This window comes from Aquila chrysaetos, chromosome 17, assembly GCF_900496995.4.
Source record: "Aquila chrysaetos chrysaetos chromosome 17, bAquChr1.4, whole genome shotgun sequence".
Lineage (NCBI taxonomy): Eukaryota > Metazoa > Chordata > Aves > Accipitriformes > Accipitridae > Aquila > Aquila chrysaetos.
In genome coordinates, this window is record NC_044020.1 from 22,374,207 (window position 1) to 22,393,501 (window position 19,295).

At 39.4% G+C, this 19,295-nt stretch overlaps 1 protein-coding gene across 3 annotated transcripts in view; it reads right to left on the minus strand.

The window, feature by feature from the left end:
- DYRK4 (dual specificity tyrosine phosphorylation regulated kinase 4) overlaps positions 1–14,704 on the minus strand; it is a 41,703-nt gene extending 26,999 nt beyond the window's left edge. For 2 of the 3 annotated variants that reach the window (XM_030040500.2, XM_030040496.2), the window contains exon 1: positions 4,156–4,200. In XM_030040500.2, coding sequence (XP_029896360.2) covers positions 4,156–4,185 — 30 coding nt within the window. In that variant the 5' untranslated portion in view covers positions 4,186–4,200. Of the gene's footprint in view, positions 1–4,155; positions 4,201–14,458; positions 14,562–14,651 lie in introns of those variants that run through there. The other variant, XM_041129511.1, reaches the window with a different exon arrangement.
- Positions 14,705–19,295: the final 4,591 nt, after the last annotated feature.

Sequence of the window (19,295 nt, forward strand, 5' to 3'; positions counted from 1 at the left end):
GGAGTGCAGAGCTGCTCTGCCCTGTGAGATACTGAGGCTTTCTTTTTGGTGAGGATAGCGAGAGAGAGCTTAGCTGCCGGCCTCTCTTTCCTTTTCCTCTTCTGGGTGTTGTGCATGTGTGGTGGAGCACTGATGGAGGCGTCCCTATCCCCCCACCATCTTAGGGGAATATCTAAAACCGAAAATAAAGTGTGCTCTCCTCCTTCATACAGCCAAGGAATGGCATGTTCCTGCTGGTCTTAAATCTGTCGACAACCCAGAATAGTTCTACTTTCACTCAGAAACCAGGGTTTTCAAAGAAGAAATACACGCTCACCCCCAGAAGCTATTCTAGAAGGCCATCACTTTTACTGATGCTCCTGGAATGAGCACCACTTTTCACAGTGTGGTCACAGGACAAACAGCCATTCTTTGGCATTCATGCTGGGCCACGCAATAGGTCCCTTGCCTAATATAATTGCCGAGGCGCACCATCCAAAAAGGCACATCACTCCCATTTCCATCACTCCCCCTTTTCCATTCTTTCAAGCGTGGCAACTCTCTAGTCAACAAATCCTCCCCAGTATTACACCTCACATACAAGAGGAACTTCTCATTTTCTAGCCAAATAACCACTCAGGCTGTCATGCCAGCAGGGCTGGTTCAGCCCTGGGAATGCATGGAGATGCCGTGTGCATCTCCATGCAATTTAATACAAATTAAACAGCACAAACACGCATCAATTGTATTTAAGTTAAATCACTCCCCCACAAACATATACAGACAAATGAGCATGTGCGAGCACATACAGCTAGTTACACTCCAACTCTTCTCTCCTACAAGTATATTAAGCATTTCTGAGCAATCTTCACCAAGGTCCACAAGAAGGGATTTAACTAAGGTAGTGCGTGGCATATATTCTAACTGTGAATATCTAGATTTGTGATACTGGAAATTATCAGCGCAGTTCACTCTTGATATTACATTTATGTACTACATAGATGAGGAAGGACTGCGATCACTACTGGCACTTGCTAATAGCACTCAGCGTTCTTCTTTCGACCAGCTGTGCTAGGTATATGAGGTGGGGTACGTGACAGAAAGCTGCACGCTGCATTCCCTCTGGCTTGTTGTCATGCAGCCATTCTTTTAATTAGAAGCTTTATAATACAGCTTTATGTAGCTCCACAAGCCTCTGGGCCATACCTTTCCTTCTCAGGTTTTGACTCTTGTTGAGAAACTATTAGCATTCCCAGGACAGCCTACACAGAAAGGAGCGAAGGACAGATCTGACCACGCACTCAGCTGTCCTCTACTTTTTTTTCTTTGATTTATTTCTGTTCTTTGTAATGATATCTGTTCTCCTCATTTTATTTTATTACATTCTTGTAAGCATATTCAAATTTGCTGTGCTAAGTCATGCAGGAATAAAAACAATCTTCAGGATGATTCTTTTCTCATACCTGAAGAGGACCAACTAATTTTTGACAACACAAGAAACTGTATAAAGTTTTCTCCTACATTTCTCAACAATAGTCTCAAGGCAAGAGAAATCTGCCAGGATTACTACTAAGTTTCAGTCATGATACACTGAAGTAAAAAGCAGTGCATAAAATGTTTCAGCTATAAATTACAAAGCAGTTTTGTTAAGTTTGTTAAGTTTGAAGGAAATATTTATGGTCTTTGTAACTGTTTTTTAAAAAAATACCTGTTTCTGAAAGATATTTAATTAAAGGAGCTAAGTGCAATGGTAGATAAATTCCTCGTGGATGTGATCACTGGCTGTGATCATCACATAGACAAAAACTTAATTACAAATATATTGAGTTTGGCAACATCTCTGTGAAGTAGAATAGTATTAGAAGTAAAGGAAGTTAAAGAACTTCCCCTGCAAAGGAAAAGGCATTCTGGAGTGGGAAGAGGATTCATTCCACCTTAGCCTAAATCTTCAAAGTAAACAGATTTCCCTGTGGAAGTGCCCCTGTCTTTTTATCGGTTTGGCCTGAGAAGGAGCCTATGCAAATAATGTAGACTAGCTATCCCAAATTTTTATATCCCTAAAATTAGATTAGATTAATTCTACTCTTTATACCATTTACTGTGCTCTTCCTGCACTTCAGCCCTCTTGATTTGAGCGAGGACAAAAGACACAGAGGAACAATGAACTGAACACTGTCTCCAGCCCTGTGGCATACGTACAGGCTTGACTAGTGCCATGGAGAGAGTCAAATGCTGCCACTGCAGGCTGAAGCAGGGAAGGTGAATACCAAAAGCCCCTAAAGAATAACGTGAGTGCAGTTGCCAGAAAACTTCTTAAATCACTCCTGCTCTATTTGCTGTAATAAAGCATATGAACTATGTCAATAAGACTATTGCAAAATCCCTGCAAAAGGAATGGGTAATTTAAGGTTTTGCATACATTTACTTGGGCAAAGATCCCACCAGATGAACCAATTAGTCCAAGTCTGCTGGAAATGGAAAAGCCAGTCACACAGTTTCTGACTTCTTTAGAATGTGTCTTCCACAGAAGACTGCAAAAGCTTGGGATATGATAAAGTCGAGTTTCTAACATTTAAATTATCTGCTAGCAAGTTGGCTTTTTAAAGTTTATTAACAATTCCTATCACGGTTAGGATCTGCTCTTTCTCCTAGCAAACAAGAAAAGCAAATTAATAATGCTGTTCAGTTCTAAAAGGGCTCAAAAGCTAGATAAGAGTCATGAATGTCATTTTACATAGGAGGAAATCAAGGCATTGTGTAGCTAAGGATGCAATTACCATAACCTTGGGAGCTAATTCCTAATGTCTGAGCAAGGGTCCATGACTGAATTCAAATAGAATTTGGGTACATGGGGATTTTCCAAACAGCTGTTTGACTGTATAAAGCCAGCACGACCTTAGCAGCAGCATCATTTCTAGGAAACAGACTGGGCAAACAAAGGACAGCCTAGAAATCAGTGCTCAAACAGGTTTTTCTAAAGCATCAATCTGTTCTTAGGACTATTCCAAGAACAGACAATATGGTTATTCCTGGACTTACAAACTGAAGAGGAATCACATGAGAAGGAGGAATTGGACATGGACCAGATAAGCTGATTTAAATCGAGTGGGGTGCACAGATGAAACATAGCTTTAGATATGTTGAAAAGTCATAGGCAAAAAAAAGTTGATAGGCAAATAAGATCATTATCATGATGGAAAAGAATTTTTAGCTTTCCTATCAAGCCCTGAAAGCCTTGCAAGATCCTCCTTTCAAGAAAGAACTCCAGATGTTTCTACCAATCTGCAGGTCAAACTTGGGAAACGCCTGGGTCACCCCCGTGATGACTGGAAGTGGAAGCTGGAGAGGCTAGTCCAGAAGAACCAAGGCCTCCCAGTCCTTGTAGAGTTCATAACTACACTTACTAAATACCTTCACAAATACTACTGACATCAGACATTCACCTGTGCATTCAGATAGACTTCCTAAATAGTGCCATCTGGGGAGGAAAACCAGGGGCATCATTTCACAACTTCATTACTTCAGAGGGGTTATACTAGTATAAAAGTAGCAGCTCATCAAGAAATGACCCCTCACATTGAGTTTCCTGTAGAAGGTCAGTTTAAACAAAATGATCAAATGTCAGGTTTAAACTTAGAAACACACATTTTTAAAAAGGCAGAACTTTTGATTTCAGATTGATACAACTCACTGGGATTTCTATAGAGCATCTTTTTTTTCTCTAAAATAAAAAATAGACCAGCTGTCTACAAGATACATATATTTTTAATAAACCACAAAGCCTCTCACATAAACCTAAAGGTCAATCTGAAACCTTTTGCAGAACCCTAGGTACTCTGGGATTCTACAAATTAATTATTTGCTCACCATTTATGCAGAAACCTATAAGATACTCCTGTAACTTAAAAATGTTAACAGTTCTTAACTTTGCAGCATTAATAATGTTAATGTTTTCATTAAAAATTGTCATCTTAATTCCACTTCTCCAAACAAATTTAAACAATGATTAATCCCATAAAAATATCATATGGAATTGATGGTAGATGGTACAACTGATCAAACTGTCTTCTTTCTGTTTTCTCGTAGTTATTTTCCATTCCTCACAACAGGTATGTCATAAGCCTAATACAGACATTTGTACATCAAACAATAAAAAAAAATACCAACCACTATTACCTTAGGCTGGATTCTTCTATTTCTTCTCATTCGTAAACAAGAGCTATTGAAGAAGCTGAAATCACAGCAGCTCTCGCTGCGTCTTTCTTTCCCCATAATGACAAAGCTCCATGTTTTAAATCTGCCTCCATTAAATTGTTCTCCTCGTAATTGAAACCTGACACTACTGTTCACCTCATCCAACCCGGCCACACAGGTGCCCCTCTATGAATAACAGCATGGGCTGATTGATGATTTTGATGGGGGAGCGGGCTGGAATCCAATCTCACATGTTTTACCACAGTTCCCCAGCACTGACACAAACCAAGTAACATCAAACCGAACTGCGAATAGTAGCATATTTGCTGACGTGCTATGAAATCTTTGAGGACTTAGCGCAAGCACAACATGTTCGTCAATTAGGCTCAGCGTGATTGCAAAACCCTCCCTCGAGGCACCACAAGGTGCATCATTTGCTTTCCTTTTCTTTCTTTTTTTTTTTTTTTTTCTTTTTCAAAGACACAGCCATAGCTTTAGCTCCCCTGCTACAAACATAAACTGTCTAATGAAGGTAATTCAAAGGTAATTCAGAGTTTTACTGAGAGTGCCCCCAAGCATTTCACTCACAGCTTCCTCTTAGCCCTCAAAACTACTTGCAGTCTTGGAATGACTGTTTCTAGGTAGTCCTGCCTCTGCTTAAATTTTAATCCTCTATGCGCCCTGACAGCCTTTTAGATATTCCATCAGCAAAACAAATGCTTGCAGAAGGAGCAGCCTTAGCTTGGAATATTAAGGGAACAGACTTCAGTGATCTTTTATTCAGCACGCCATAATCTATTTTTGTACTCCTGACAGGCTCCAAGGGGGAATAGCTAACACTTAGTCTCAATTCATTATTTTCTTTACTTTTCTTCTGAGAACGGTAAAGCAATTCACGTTTCATAAAAAGCAGAAAAATGCAGACACAATCTTTGTCAAAGTGAAAGAAAGATTTAAAAAAGCAGAAGAGCAACACAAGCTTTATGACAATAAAGCCATAGTGGGTTTGGAATAAAAAAAGAGAAAAGAAATCTCCAGATAGGCTTTTTGGAAAAGACTGAAATTAATACCAGTTAAATTTCTTATATTTTTAATGTTAAAAAAACATTTTACAAACACTAACATTATTTGATCCTTATTTCAAAATGTTTTCATGGAAAAAAAAAAGATTCAGGACCTCACAGACATTGAAATTATATTCTCTCATTATTCACTTTTTATTTCCTTTGGAAATCTGAAAAAAAAAATGGGAGGGAAGGAAAGAGAAGGATGAGAAAAAAGACAATTGGATGACAAAATAGAAATGCCAAGAAGTCAAAACCCAAAACTGTTTTAATTTTAAAAACCCAAAGAAACAAACAATAAAATCTGAAGACCACAACTTTTCTTACAAAACAAATAGAATCTCAAAGCTTGAGAAAGACTTTAGAGAATCAGAAAAGAGTTTGTTCCACATGGCAGGAGATACAGCAATAAATTAATAAATGGGAGGGCTTGCGCTATAATGTCTATAACGAAAAATTTCTGCCTTTGCCTTCATATCCTGCTCCAATTCACATCAGTGAAGTGTTCCTCTGTTTCTGGGAATCAAATTTAGAGCTTGAAAGGAGGCAAGGGAAGTGATGGAAAATGGAGAAACTGTAAGTCAAATAAGTTTTTTGTGAAGTCTAGTGGAAGATGGATCATTCCGCAGATCCTGAACTACAGCTGCTATGAACTGAGCAAGTCAACATGAGAAATGTGAGCTTTCATTCAAGCATTGAGAAACCTGTCATGACTCCCCTAGTTTTCACAAACACAATGCTTATGAACCTGACAAACAAAAGGTGCCAAATAACTCTGAACATTTTAGTGTAGCTTACGATACATGCCAAATTAATTTGGAGGTGTTGGGAGGGGCCAAAGGGACTCTCTTCTCAGATACTTGAAAAAGTTAAGTCGATTTGAGGGAAAAGACAGCTAAATGAATCTGCACCAGCTTCTTTTAGAGCTCAAAAAGTGCCAGTGCACGGCAGTGACTTAACATCAGTATACGGCTAGAGCAAATATTATTGACGTGTGCAAAATAACAGATATTAAGAGGTTTAAATACCATCCCTCGAGGTATTTAAAAGATGTGTAGATGTGGCGCTTAAGGACATCATTTAGTGGTAGACTTGGCAATGTTAGGTTTATGGTTGGACTTGATGATCTCAAGGGTCTTTTCTAACCTAAATGATTCTGTAGCTCCACGATTCCCAGTTTCCCAGTGCGGATCTCCCAACCAGGCACATCCCAGACCCTTGAGAGCTGAACCACCCTCCTGCAAGTTCAAACTCACAGTGCTCTCTGCCATCGCAGCTTCTACTTCAGTGGTTACTTGTTTGCCCACCCTACTGCAGATATCTCCTGCCTCTGCTGAATAGACCTCAGGCCTCTTCAAGCAACAATGCCACTGACATTACTTGTCTTCCCCTAATTTTCCCATTTACATTACACTAAAATTTTCTTGTCAGTCTTGCAAATCGTTTCCTGTTGTATTTCCCTAAAAGTTTCTAGAGACCTGCTGCTAATCATAGGCCACGTCTCTTCTACTGTCATCAGATAGAATCACTTCATTTCTTCATAGAGCGCTCAAAGTAAAATAAAATCATTGGTTTATTAAAACCATACATGTAACAGTTCAAGACCCTCCTCTACGCTTGCACACAGCTTCACTACACCTCTGATTCTCGCAGCTACCTGTATGGAGCAAGACTCTTTGCTACACGCAACAACCCTATATACAAAAACTACAAAGCAAATTAATGCATACTAATCAATATAGATGCCTGTAATTAATTACATTTGTTTGCTGCCCAGGTTTGGTGTTCCTTGAGGAATTTTTATTTAATGAATCTTTTTTGGTTAATGTTTTTATAGATTATTTGACTGGAGTTATCAGTCAGGCGTCAGGACAACTTTGTGCTGTTAATGATATATAACACTGCTAGGTGGGGACTGACCCACAAAATGTGGTCTCAGGTAAAGCTGACATCAGTGGTCATAGCCCACGGGAAGGTAGAAAAGGAGGAAAGATGATCAGATCACTGCAGAACAATGAAGTGTTACACGCAGAGAGGCAATCAATCACAGGCGTCTGCAGCTAAATAGCAGAGGTTGATAGTAGGTAATCTGGGAAGACTGTTGGAAGAAGGGACAATTTAAGAAAAAGAGAAAACACTTTCAAAACTGGACAGTTCAATTCTGAATGCAAAATACAAGTAAAGCAGATAACTGAATTAAAAAAAAAAATAAAAAAAATAAGGGCAGCTGTATATGCAATCACCTGAAAATCTTCTATGACTCCTAAACTGAGAGAAATCAAGTCCCAGTCAACAAAATAGATGGCCACAGTTTTTATGGGCAACTGCATCATGGCTGCCAATGAACGGTTTGATGGAAAAAGTGTATGGCAAATGTAATCTGAACGAGTGGATAAGCACAGGAACAAACTTCGGCTCTGCAGATGAACTGTCTAATTATTATCAGAAAACAGAACCCAAATTAAAAAGGAAAAAAACCCCAAACAATAACAACAACCAAAAAAAGAAGTGTGACTTTCCAACATTCTCAATTAGGCTGATGAAGGAAATTACCTCTCTCTCCAAACCTTACTTCACTTATATACTTAGTCATCACAATTGCAATTACAAAGGTCCTACTAAAAAATAAAGACAGCCTTGTTCATATATTTTTGATTAGGAATAAAAACAGATCTAATGATCAGGTGGAAGTATGTAAAGGCAGGATGAAACTTCCAGGCACATCCCTCTGCCTACATTTTGCTTTTGACTAGCTCTGGGTGACTTTTCTGGGTGTTTTGAATGGTTCTGCCTTCCTGCAAGGGCTGTCTGTGAAGCCCAGGGACCTTATTTAGGGAGGCTGGACCGTCTACTGCTGGTATCTACTTTTAGCTATTGCAAGAAGTCTACATTTAGCCGCACCGGTTCCAGTGGCCAAAAGCCACTTTTCAGAAATGCCGTAGGCACTTAGGCATATCCGAAATGCAGGTGCATGCTGAGTGCAGGGGTTCGCTGGTGTCCACCCCCTCCTGCCCCCATCCAGTGCTCGCCTCATTAGGGGGTCCATGCCCACCTCCCTCCCCAGAGCCGCAGCAACGCTGAGCCCCCGCAGAGGCACGGTGCTACGGCTGCAGCCAGCGCTACAGACGTGCTGTAGCATCAGGAGGAAGGGGCTCCAGACACGAGAAGGGTCCGAACCGCCTGCCGTACTAGCAGCACCGCCGTCCTCGCTGCAGCCCGCTCAGGGTGTTAACAGCTCCCGGCAGCGCTGCGTTCGGCTGCGGGGCCAAGTGAGCGAGCCTGGCAGACCTCCTTGACTCCCCTCTGATGTTGGTGTGCGTCACCGACTGGCGACCGCTGGCCTAGCGAGATGTTTCTCAGTGCCTGGACACCACGAGAAACCCCTGGGATTCAGACTGCAGTCTGCATTTCACGTGCTGTCATTGAACCGAGCCGTCGACTATGACTCGAGTAACACGTGGTTAAGGCAACACCTCTCTGGGGGAGATGTGAGTTAATTAACAGTCTGAGGCACTGAGTCGGTAAGATATTTCAGCACACAGTTAATTTGAAGTATGCAAGCGCTTCTATGAACTTCAAAGGTGACTTCTTACAGTCTTTGCTGGATCCAGGTACTGACGCAATCTCAGCACACATGCTGGATTTTAATACATTAATCTCACTGTATTAAAGACAGATGTGCCAAAAAGTCTATGCCTGGCACACGAGTGTTGCTACCGTTAATTTAAATAAAAGATTTTAAGTATATGTTTTGCCTCAGTTTCTCTTTGGAGAGGAGGAAAGTGTTACAAATCATGCCCCAGTGGGATTCCAGGAGAAATATGTATTTAATAAAGGAGCTTTCCTATTATTTCGGGAAAATACTTTAATAATACTCTCTTCACATGAATTATAAATACACAGAATATTAGGGAGTTTTCAGACGAGAACTATTTCCTTAACCATTACGTATTATTGTACAAAGAATAATTGGGGTTGAAGTAGATGATCTCAAGAGGTGCCTTCCAACCTAAACAGCTCTGTGACGGTAATACTGCAGTATCACTGCTCACCATACACACAAAGGCTGTATTGACCTGTCTTTTCACTGGTCTTACCATAGTCTTGTCTCACACTTTGGACAATAACAGTCATTTTCTTACCCTGTGTCAAAGACAGCCCCTGCATTTCAACTACAGAGTGTAAAATGTCATAATCAGACCAGTAATAAATCATATCACATGTTAACGAAAACAAAGTTTGCTCACAAATCCTTTTTCCCTTTCAGGGAGATGCACAGAAAGCATGAAGAGCATACAGAGGAGCTACTGCAGTATGTACTGGGTAACATGGCTCAGGAATGACAGCGATCAAAATTTGGGAGTTAGGCAGAGTTCCTGCTTAGAAACAGGCTGGCTGTGATGTGTGGAGGACAGAATGCTTCACGTCACTTTAATAACATACTTCCCCACTCTTTCAGGAGCAGCTGGAAAAATCTGCCTCCAAATTTCTTTGGCAAGAAAGATGAATCAAAGCAAATGAAAAAAGGGGAAGCAGGAGCCGATCTCATGAGACAAGCTCACTCATGTTCCAAAGTATACACAGTTCAGCAGAGAACATAGACTCTATTATCACTTATTTTTTATTACAACCTCACTAGGGCTAATGAAGATACAGTGCACAAAGGTGATAAATGAGGAGAATCAGACCTTCTATATACAACTGCATAATTAAAGGTGGAAAATATATCCCATACAGACCATGATTTTTCTTTAAATGATGGTCTCAAAACTATTCAGTGCTATATCTATATCTTGCTGATTTAAATGTTCCCAGGAACTTTGGCAGCTCTCCACTTCACATTTACAGTTCCTTTGCAGGTAGCCTAAATTCAGCCAGCTCTTAGTAAATATATCTCATCTGCCTTTGCTTTGTGGGCACACTTCAACTTTCCTAGAAAAGGCTTTGGGCCATCGTGTCTGCCCAACGCTGGCTGCGGGGATCTGTCAGAAGGGCAGATGGAACGGGTGGGGGCAGCCAGGCAAGGCACAAGAGCACCAAGACCCATCCGCACAGCAGGAAAATGAGCTCCGAAGTGTTCACTTAGGGATCTTTTTCTCAAGCATACCAGCTGGGCTGCTTCTCCAAAGCTGGCAGTGGCTTCATGGTTACTTCTGCACAGCCTTGTGAACACAGCCAAAGAGAACATCTTTGTTCTCTTGTTGGGAACTGAGTTCTACCTAAAACCACTACAGAACTACTAGATATTATTAAGATTATTATGACAAACCTGCTATGTCTTCATATACGTGGACACAGAGCTTTAGCATACATCATGTCCTGCAGAAAATCAATGCCTTTGATGTAAGATACACCCAAATTCAATGAATGCTGGAGTGGTCACGGAGAAGTAGAATTTTAAAACTCTAAAGGTTACAGATTATATAAACCTATCATGACGATTTCCATCTTATCTTCAATTTCCTGAAAAGGTTATAACCTTTAACAAGCACTACTCAAAGATTTGTTAAAGCCAGAGTAACCCATAATCAAGCAAACTGTACACTGGAGGCAGTGAATGTAATCAATTTCAGTAGAATTTCTATGGATGAGGTTCTAATATTTTACTATAATTCAAAAACCACTTAAAAGATTTCAGAATATAAGCATTTCCATTGGAGCTCTCCAGCTTATGGGATTGAAATAGAGGTCTGGGAAAGGAAAGATTATTACCAAAATTGTTCTTTTTTAACTTTGGAATCTTATGACCAAGCATAACTAAGTATGAATTGTCACTATAAATGGAAAACGGGGAAACAGAAATGCCTGTGAGTCTTCAACTACTAGTCCTTACGGGCACTATAACAATACTATTTGGACACCGGTACAGGAAGCAAGAAACTCAGCACCTTAAATTGGTATAATTCTATTGTCTTGCTACATTTGAGACTAAAGCAGTTTTCAGTGCTGAAAGCCCTTGTGTCCTCTTGCCATAACCTGATTAAATAAAGACATATTTAATACTCAGCCAAACTCTTGTACATTGAAGAATATATGGCTCAGCCACCCTAAAAGGCAACTCTCTCATTACCTTGGCTCCCTCTTAAAAAGAGATACCCCCCCATACCAGTAGAAATTATCCACCTTGTTAAAAAAAAAAAAGCGACCAAGCGCAAAAGATCACAGGTAAAATTAAGTCTCTATATGCCAAGCAGTGAGCACACAATGATGCCTTTAAGTTCTTCCTAGGGTATCCACCACAGGTCAACTTAGAATTGCTCCATGCAGTGAATTCTGCTGGGCTTTTCCAAGGTCACCAGGAAATAATTTATTAAAAAAAAAAAAAAAAAAAAGAAAAAATTTATTATCTTAGTTATTACTGGGTATTATCCTCAAAAGACCTGACCAAAAGCCTCCTGAAATCATGACTGATCACAGTTTCAGTTGGCTTTGAAGCAAACTTCAAAGTTCTGGACCTGGCGGCCTAAATGATGTTGCTGTTGTTAAGAATGGATTTCCTGAACTGTGTTACTTGAAATTCAAGGTCATATTCTGAGAGGATAAAATGTAGGTAATTAACAGATATCCCTCACATACCATATCTTTTCCTACTGAGATGTGTCATCACAGATAAAATGCCAAATACAGAAGAAAATGCATATATCTAACATTGCTATTGTCTGCCCCCCCCCGGTTTAATTAACACACATTTCAAAAAACATTACTTTTTCATACACAAACCTAAGATTTAGAATTAATAACAGCAGTCTGGATAGGTCCTGACCAAGAACAATTGAGAACTACAAGGAGATGTCCAAGATGTCTTTTCCCGCAGACTGAGACAGAGTACAGCAGGACAGAGAAGAGCACCGTAGTTTCATGAGCATTTCAAACCAACACTGTTGCTAAAAGGGGGCTGGCGAGGCAGGGGGAGAAGTCTGCTTCTCCCTTTGCTATTTATTCTTAATCCTCAGCTGTCCCCTTCTTCATGCCAGCACAAATGTTTCTGAAGTCTTACAATAAATTGGATCAAAAAATAACTCAGGTTAAAATTAAACCAGCAAAGCAAACTCAGCTTAGTTTCAACCTGCATTAGTCCTCTTCCAATTCACCGTACAGTGGCAGAAACATTCCTTGTGGTTAAGGACAAGTGATCAGGGTCAGGGAGGTATTTGAGTGCCTATTTCAGCAGTGGTTGTCAGTTCATGCTGCCTCACCCTGCCCATGGAACTACCCATGTAGCATCTCTGTTGTGCTTTGACACTGCCATTACTGTCTGGCATTTAAACTGGAAGCACAGAAATATCTCAGCAAGCTGTGGCCTCTTTTGCTGGGATTTTTAAAAGTAGAACAATTGATATTTTCAATTAGTAAGAGTTCATGGTCTCAAAGGCAGCCCTACCAGGTGAGAAAAATAGATGTCAGGAGGAAAAGAGAAAAAGAGATGCTGTCTTACAGCTTGTGAATAATTCTTAGCCATGAATTCTGTGTCAACCTAAAAACTTTGTCCACTTTATTATTTTAAAATGGACTTTTATTAAATATTGAAGTGCTATCCCTCTTGTGATTACATTTGAAAGAAAGTAAAAGTGTGTGTCCCTCCTCCACAGAGCTGTGAAACATTAGCTGAGGCAGTGTTAACAATCTTCAGTCTTACTTAATTTTGAAATGACTGTACAGCATGTTATATATAGCAGGAACTTGTTTAACGTCTAGTTTCTTACGTTTTGTTCTTTTCATATTCCATGAAGCGTAGCTATTGAATAGGAAGGTCCACACAAGCATTAATATTTCCAGCAGTCAGTTCTTTGGATCACTGATTTTCCTTGGTAGCACCAAAATAACAGATCAAAATCTATGCCAAAATGTTGATGATAATTAAAAGAATCATTGTCAACACTCAAGCAGAGGTTATTTTTATTGACAAGAATCAACATCATCAGAATTTGAATAATTAATCAGGACTTGACTAATCCAGCCAAAGTGAAAATCACAAGCAGCACCCGAAAGAAATCACAATATCATGAAATCAGCTATGAATTCCACATTTAATGACTAATTATTGAGACTGAATTGACAACATCAGGAGTACTGCAATTACTTGAGTTCATGTACGAGCCAGGCAGCTATTCTGCAGTCTGAGTCTTTCAGACACCTGTGAAACGCTTGATACATGGAAGTTGTCCCTTATGTCAAATTTGATTGGAACAAACATTTAATACAAAAAAGATATGATTTCGAATTTTTTTCTCATTCTTATTCTGTTGCTATCACCACGAGTCTCTCAGTGACTGATTCCCTCACTTTCGTTGATGTCTAGAAGAAAAAAAAAAGACTACTTTCCTCATGTTGCATATGGATTATCACTCCACTCATGGTCCTCCAGGAAAACACAATCCTTCCAATCCTCTTTATAATAAACCAAGACGTGTAACACATGGCACAATATGGCTCGCTTACTAGTGTAGGTTAAAATAGATAAATGATTGTGTAGAGCAACAAATTTATTTTTCTATTATTTGTGCAGCCCTGAGTTAGAAAAAAATATCAATTTTGGAAGAGAAGATTATTTGAGAATTTTGCATTATCACTATCACTTTTTGTTTTCACACAGGGAACCCACAGTTAGCAGTTCCCCCAGTCAATAGACCTCTGGGTCTCCTTCAGCCATCAAGGAGACAGATCAACACATCTTTGAAAACTTTGGACTATCTTTGGGCAACAACGGTAGAAGGTGGTCAAGAATACGTTGGCTGTGTGACAGAGGAAGCTGGGAGGTGCAATGCGCTGAAGAACACGGGGTGCCAGGCTGTGAAGGGGGGTGAGAGCCACCTACTGTGCTCTTCTGAACACCCTACACAGGCAAAATCAGGAGAGAAGTGCCTTCTTGAGACAGCAATCAAATGCATAAGTGGAAAGGAGCAAGGCAAGGTAAGACATGGTCTACCCTGCCACTGTAGGGGCCTTGTTCCTCTCCGACTCCTTAAGAGAGTGGTTTGTCTTAAGGCACAAGAAGACAGATTTCCCTGTACTGCTTCAAGTAAAAGTTCACAATTGCAGCCAGCCTTTGTGAGAGGAGCATAGAGAATGAAGGGGGATTTGAATGACTATATACCATCTGGACCTGGACAAGAGCTGCCAATTGCCACCTAATTTCAATACAGGCAAGCACTATGGCATTCTGAATTACTGGTAAGTTAAATGTATGCCTCCAACTTCTGAGGTCTATGCAGTTCTCTTACCTTTGGTTGCGCTGAATGCATCCCTTTTGCCGACTTAGCTATGCTGGGGAAGATGACAGATCTGCTTATTCTTACATTTTCTGACTTGTAGGTAACTTTGTTCCTATGACATGGTGACAGAGAAACTGAATCAGCTGGACCATACTCACAAAATACATCAATATGATTTTTACCCAGGTAGGGGTTGACTTACCATGCTTGAGAAAAATGATAGCAAACATCTGGAAAAGAACTATACGTTAAAGCTTATAAGTGAATGAAATAATGCAGGAAATACCTACTAACATTATTACTCATTTCATCTATGAAAATGTATTAGAGTAAAACTGTGTTGTTGATATACTTTGACAAAAGGTAAGATGGTTAATACTTATTAAATTTCTATTTGTTTTTCTATTCTAGATATTTTGCATTCAAAAGAAATAGTTCAAAAATAGTCAGAATGCCTTCTGGGTATTTTTTTTCCTGTTCAGCAAACCATATTAGGTGTTTAAAGCTGCAAGATACATTAGGGCACTAGTACTGTAATATAATGTAATATTTTATTTATTAAGTGATAATTGCATTTTTTATAACACACTTGTGTTCAAGGAATCATAGGCATCAAATATGGAAAAAATTTGTAAGTTCATCCTCAAATCAGTGTGTATTTTTTTTTCTATAGGAATTAGAGTCAAATCTTACTTTTCTAAGACTCCCTGTCACTGAATAATCAAATGCTAGGCTGTTGATAACTGAGAAGTGCCAGTCACTCCCGGTGCAAGTACAGTATAGGTATCTGAATGTCTTCATTCTTATTTTGCCTTCTGCCAAAATACTACATACATTCAAAAAATCTACAGCAGACCTGAGGAACAGCTAACTACACTGGCAACTACCACCTAATAGTCCCACTGTCTGTTTTTATCTCTTTTTCCTAATGTCATTGTAGTGCATTATTGCTATTTACATCCTCTAATGCTCACATACGTCATCCAACTCTTTGATATGTGTACACTTTGCAAATACAAATGTTAACCATATAGCTCTACTCTCTGGAATAACAACTTAATGTACTGCCCTCTAATGTTGATTTCCTACATAGTTACAAGCTTCTGTTTGCATTCTAAGAAATGTGCACCTATCTTCTAATGTTTCTGCTGAGATGGGGTTCACAAGGTACTTCTAAAAGAATTACCTGATTATAACTCTTTAGAATCCTTCAGTTTAATGAATCCTGCAAAATTAACAGAATGAAAGCAAGATTTACACAGATTTACTGGAAGTAAAAAAACATGAAATACCCAAGTAAGATCTCTCATCTGTTCAAGGAGGCAAACAGAAAGATAATCTGTCGTCTTTGGCTCTACTTTAAAAGATGGTCTATCTCCAAGCAGATAAATATCATCTGTCTTTTATGTTTGATCAGTTCTATTGTCTCACATGTCAGATGATTTCTTTGTTCGTCAGTCTTATAATTTTTAATGACACCATAAATATGATTGCCTTGGCCCCAAGGACTGTAATTATGAAAAAGAATTTGGTGAGAGAATTGAGATGCCTGAGCATTAAATAGATTGCAGCTTAAATACACTAAGGAACATGTAGATCCTGTCTTTTACACACAGTCCTTTTGTGCTCTTATTCAATCAAGGCTAGGGAAAACTAATCTTTAACTTTTTAGAGATTAGTTATATTCAAAAGCAATTAAAATAAACGGTGGCAAAAAACCCCACAAGATAAGAAACTGAAATTTCAGATTTTCAATATCCCAAATGTATGTGAACAGCGCATGCTCAAAGTCTTTGTTTAAAATGTACATAAGTGTCATGAATATTGGGTGTGTGAGGACTGAAAGATTCAGCACAGCAGAAACAGCCTTAATTCAAATAAGATCTGGTTTTTTTCACAGCTTTTTGGCTATCTCTCAAGAGAACATTGCCACACATGAGTGGAGACAGACCAATAATTCATTGAAGTAGCAGGACAAAGCATTTTAAAATGCAAAGAGCAGTTTCTGAACAGAGGATCACAGGAAGTGGTAACATTGGTTTTTCATCTTTGTGGTTTGCACTGATATGTTACCGGTCTGTTGGGTAAAAGAAAGTTGAGACTACAAAAGTGATCAAATATGAAAGAGAGATTACATTTATCTGCTTAGAGATAGTGCATCTTGTAAATTACACCCAACCCCTCTGTCGAAAATTGAAGAGCAGTTTATGGAATTCCTGATGCAATTGATCTCAGGAAATGGCATTTGGGCATTTTTTTTCCTATTATAAAAATAATGGGAAAAGGTTTGTTTCCTTTATTAAATCCCATGGCTCTGAGTAAGCATTAAGTTACACCTGTATTATTTAGCTACTCAAAAGATACAGAATTTCACATTAACAGAATATCTGAGAATAACTAATACAGACCAGGGAAATGAGGGCTGGGTTCCAGACCTTTTGAATCGTATAATGAATTATTCACAAGCTGAGAACTTCTGAATCAAAAGTAAATTCAGGGTTTTTTTCAGAAATAATGGAAGTTGAAATAGTGGTTTTTGTCTTACGATGGTAGCATGACTGATAATATGTCAACAGCAAATAAACAACAAAATCTGCAAGCAAAAGAGTGAAGCCATTAATGGAACGCTTTGCAAAGGCATGGATTAAGGATGATGGTAGTAGCACATGTATTTGACCAAGTATTTAGTGGCAGCTAGTGATTTTTCATATTTCATAGAGATTTGACACATATCATGCCCTGCACATACCATATTCTATAAGATAATGCTAAAGAACGGAAGTGATTGCTCAGTAAGAATTGCTAGTCAGTTAAGTTGCATTCATTTCTCAGCTGCAAAATTTTGATATTCTTACATGTTGCTTCCCAGACGTGTTACCTGAAACAAGAGGACAAGACGGAGAAAAACAAAGGAAAAACTCAAGACTGATAAAACTGTATTAAGACAATATCCATGAGTTGGTTAACAACGTTTTGAGGAAGAGGAAGAATAATACTTCGTAGAGAGATTCAAACAATGTGACAACATGTCAGCATTAGCATTAACTGTCATTCACGGATCTTAGTGCAGAGACATGTTTTCTCTGAAACTCCCAATCACTATTCTCTAGAGGGGCACAGAGAGTGAAGAGGTGCTGTAGGTGTCCCCAGACACACAGATTGATCCCACCAATCTGCAGTACTTCATTTTAACTTTTGCTTTCTAGGTTTCTGCTGGTCTTGTTTGTCTGGCGATTTTCTCCTCTCTTTTTGTGGCATTATCAGTACTCTCAAAGAGGGTAGGAAGTGAGAGATGCTCCGATGACACTGAATGTCTGGAGGTACGTACATCTGCTTTATGAATATTCAAAGCAATTTCACACTGCTGTGTCCCTGAATTTTAGCCATTTTTCACAGTTTTTTTTAAGCTTGTCTCAGACCAAGCCTATGTATCAGTCTTGGAGCACGGTGTCTTCAGGCTGGTGGAATTCTGCAGTGTTTTTGTGATGCAGCCCTGCTCTGTATAACCAACCTGAGTCCCCGTGGGCATAGCAAACGAACCACTCACACAGCTGCACAAAGGCAGCTTTCAACTACCTCACAGTTGACTCCATCACGAGGAATACTGCATATCCGGAGTGGCAATCAGCACTGGAAAAACCCTCTGCTGTTCTGAAGCAAGAGGTGATCTCTAGATCGGACAGGGCACCTACTAACTGTTGCGACTTTGATGAGTTGGCAGCAAAGTTTGCATCTACAAGTAGTGATCTCTTCTTTAACAATCTTGTTCTTACTTTTTTACTAATACAGGTGCAGTTCTAAAACAGCAACTATGCGAAAACTGTAAACTCTGACATGCAAATCAACACGCTTTCTGATTGCTTTACAAATTGAAATCAAAACACATTTCATGTCGTACCATTGTGCAAGCAGTGGAGAAACAGTGCACGGACAGTTCTATGTAGCGTTGTTTAAAATTAAGAGCAATGACGGATCTGTAAATGTTATTTTCAGCAAAAAAATAATTTTCCAAGGTTGAAGGCAGCTGGAATAACACAGACAACCTCTGTTACTAACAGAAAAAAAAAACCCCTAACAATTACAGCCCCTAAATCAATTTGGCTGCTTTTGACCATGTCCTTTAATGACTTGGGACACAAAAGAAGTCGTCTTTTATAAAAATAATCTCCACCTACCAGCAAGACCTGTTTTCTGCAGGTCAGGTACACAGTAGCTTTGAAACATACAATCAAGAACATTTACAACTTCCCTTTCAAAGACATTTTTTCTAATTGCCTATGTGGAATTTTCACTCAGAAAAAAAAAAGCAGAGAAATACTAGAAAATCCTCATGAACTGGAAACCCATACAGACTTAAGGAGGGGCTCAAGTACAGGTGACGGACTGAAAATTGTGTAAGCCCAAGGCTCTCTGTGCTTCCCGTTTTGCTGCAGCCGCTTATCCACTGTACACTTCAGAAAGGGGCTACGTAAGTAAGCACAAAGAAAGGGAATCAAGGAGAGGAATAATGTAACATATGCATTACAAACTAGTTGTCACAAGCATTATTCTTGGACACCTACCTTTCCTCCTGTGGGTACTCCTGCTTCACCTGTGTTTGGGAGCAGTTTCAAGCTCATCTGATGGCAACATGCTACAAACTTCTGTTTTTTCGACGTGCTGTTTTAGCAAGCTAAGACAACTCACGACCAAGTCAGGCAAGCGCTAGAGGCTGCAGGCACGTGCCTTCTCTCCTCAACTCACTTAGCCCAGCTCACTGGATCACACTTCACTCAGGGCTATGTGATTCCATGCCAGGAATCCCAAATGCGGATGATGTGAGATTATATGTCACAATGCCCATGTT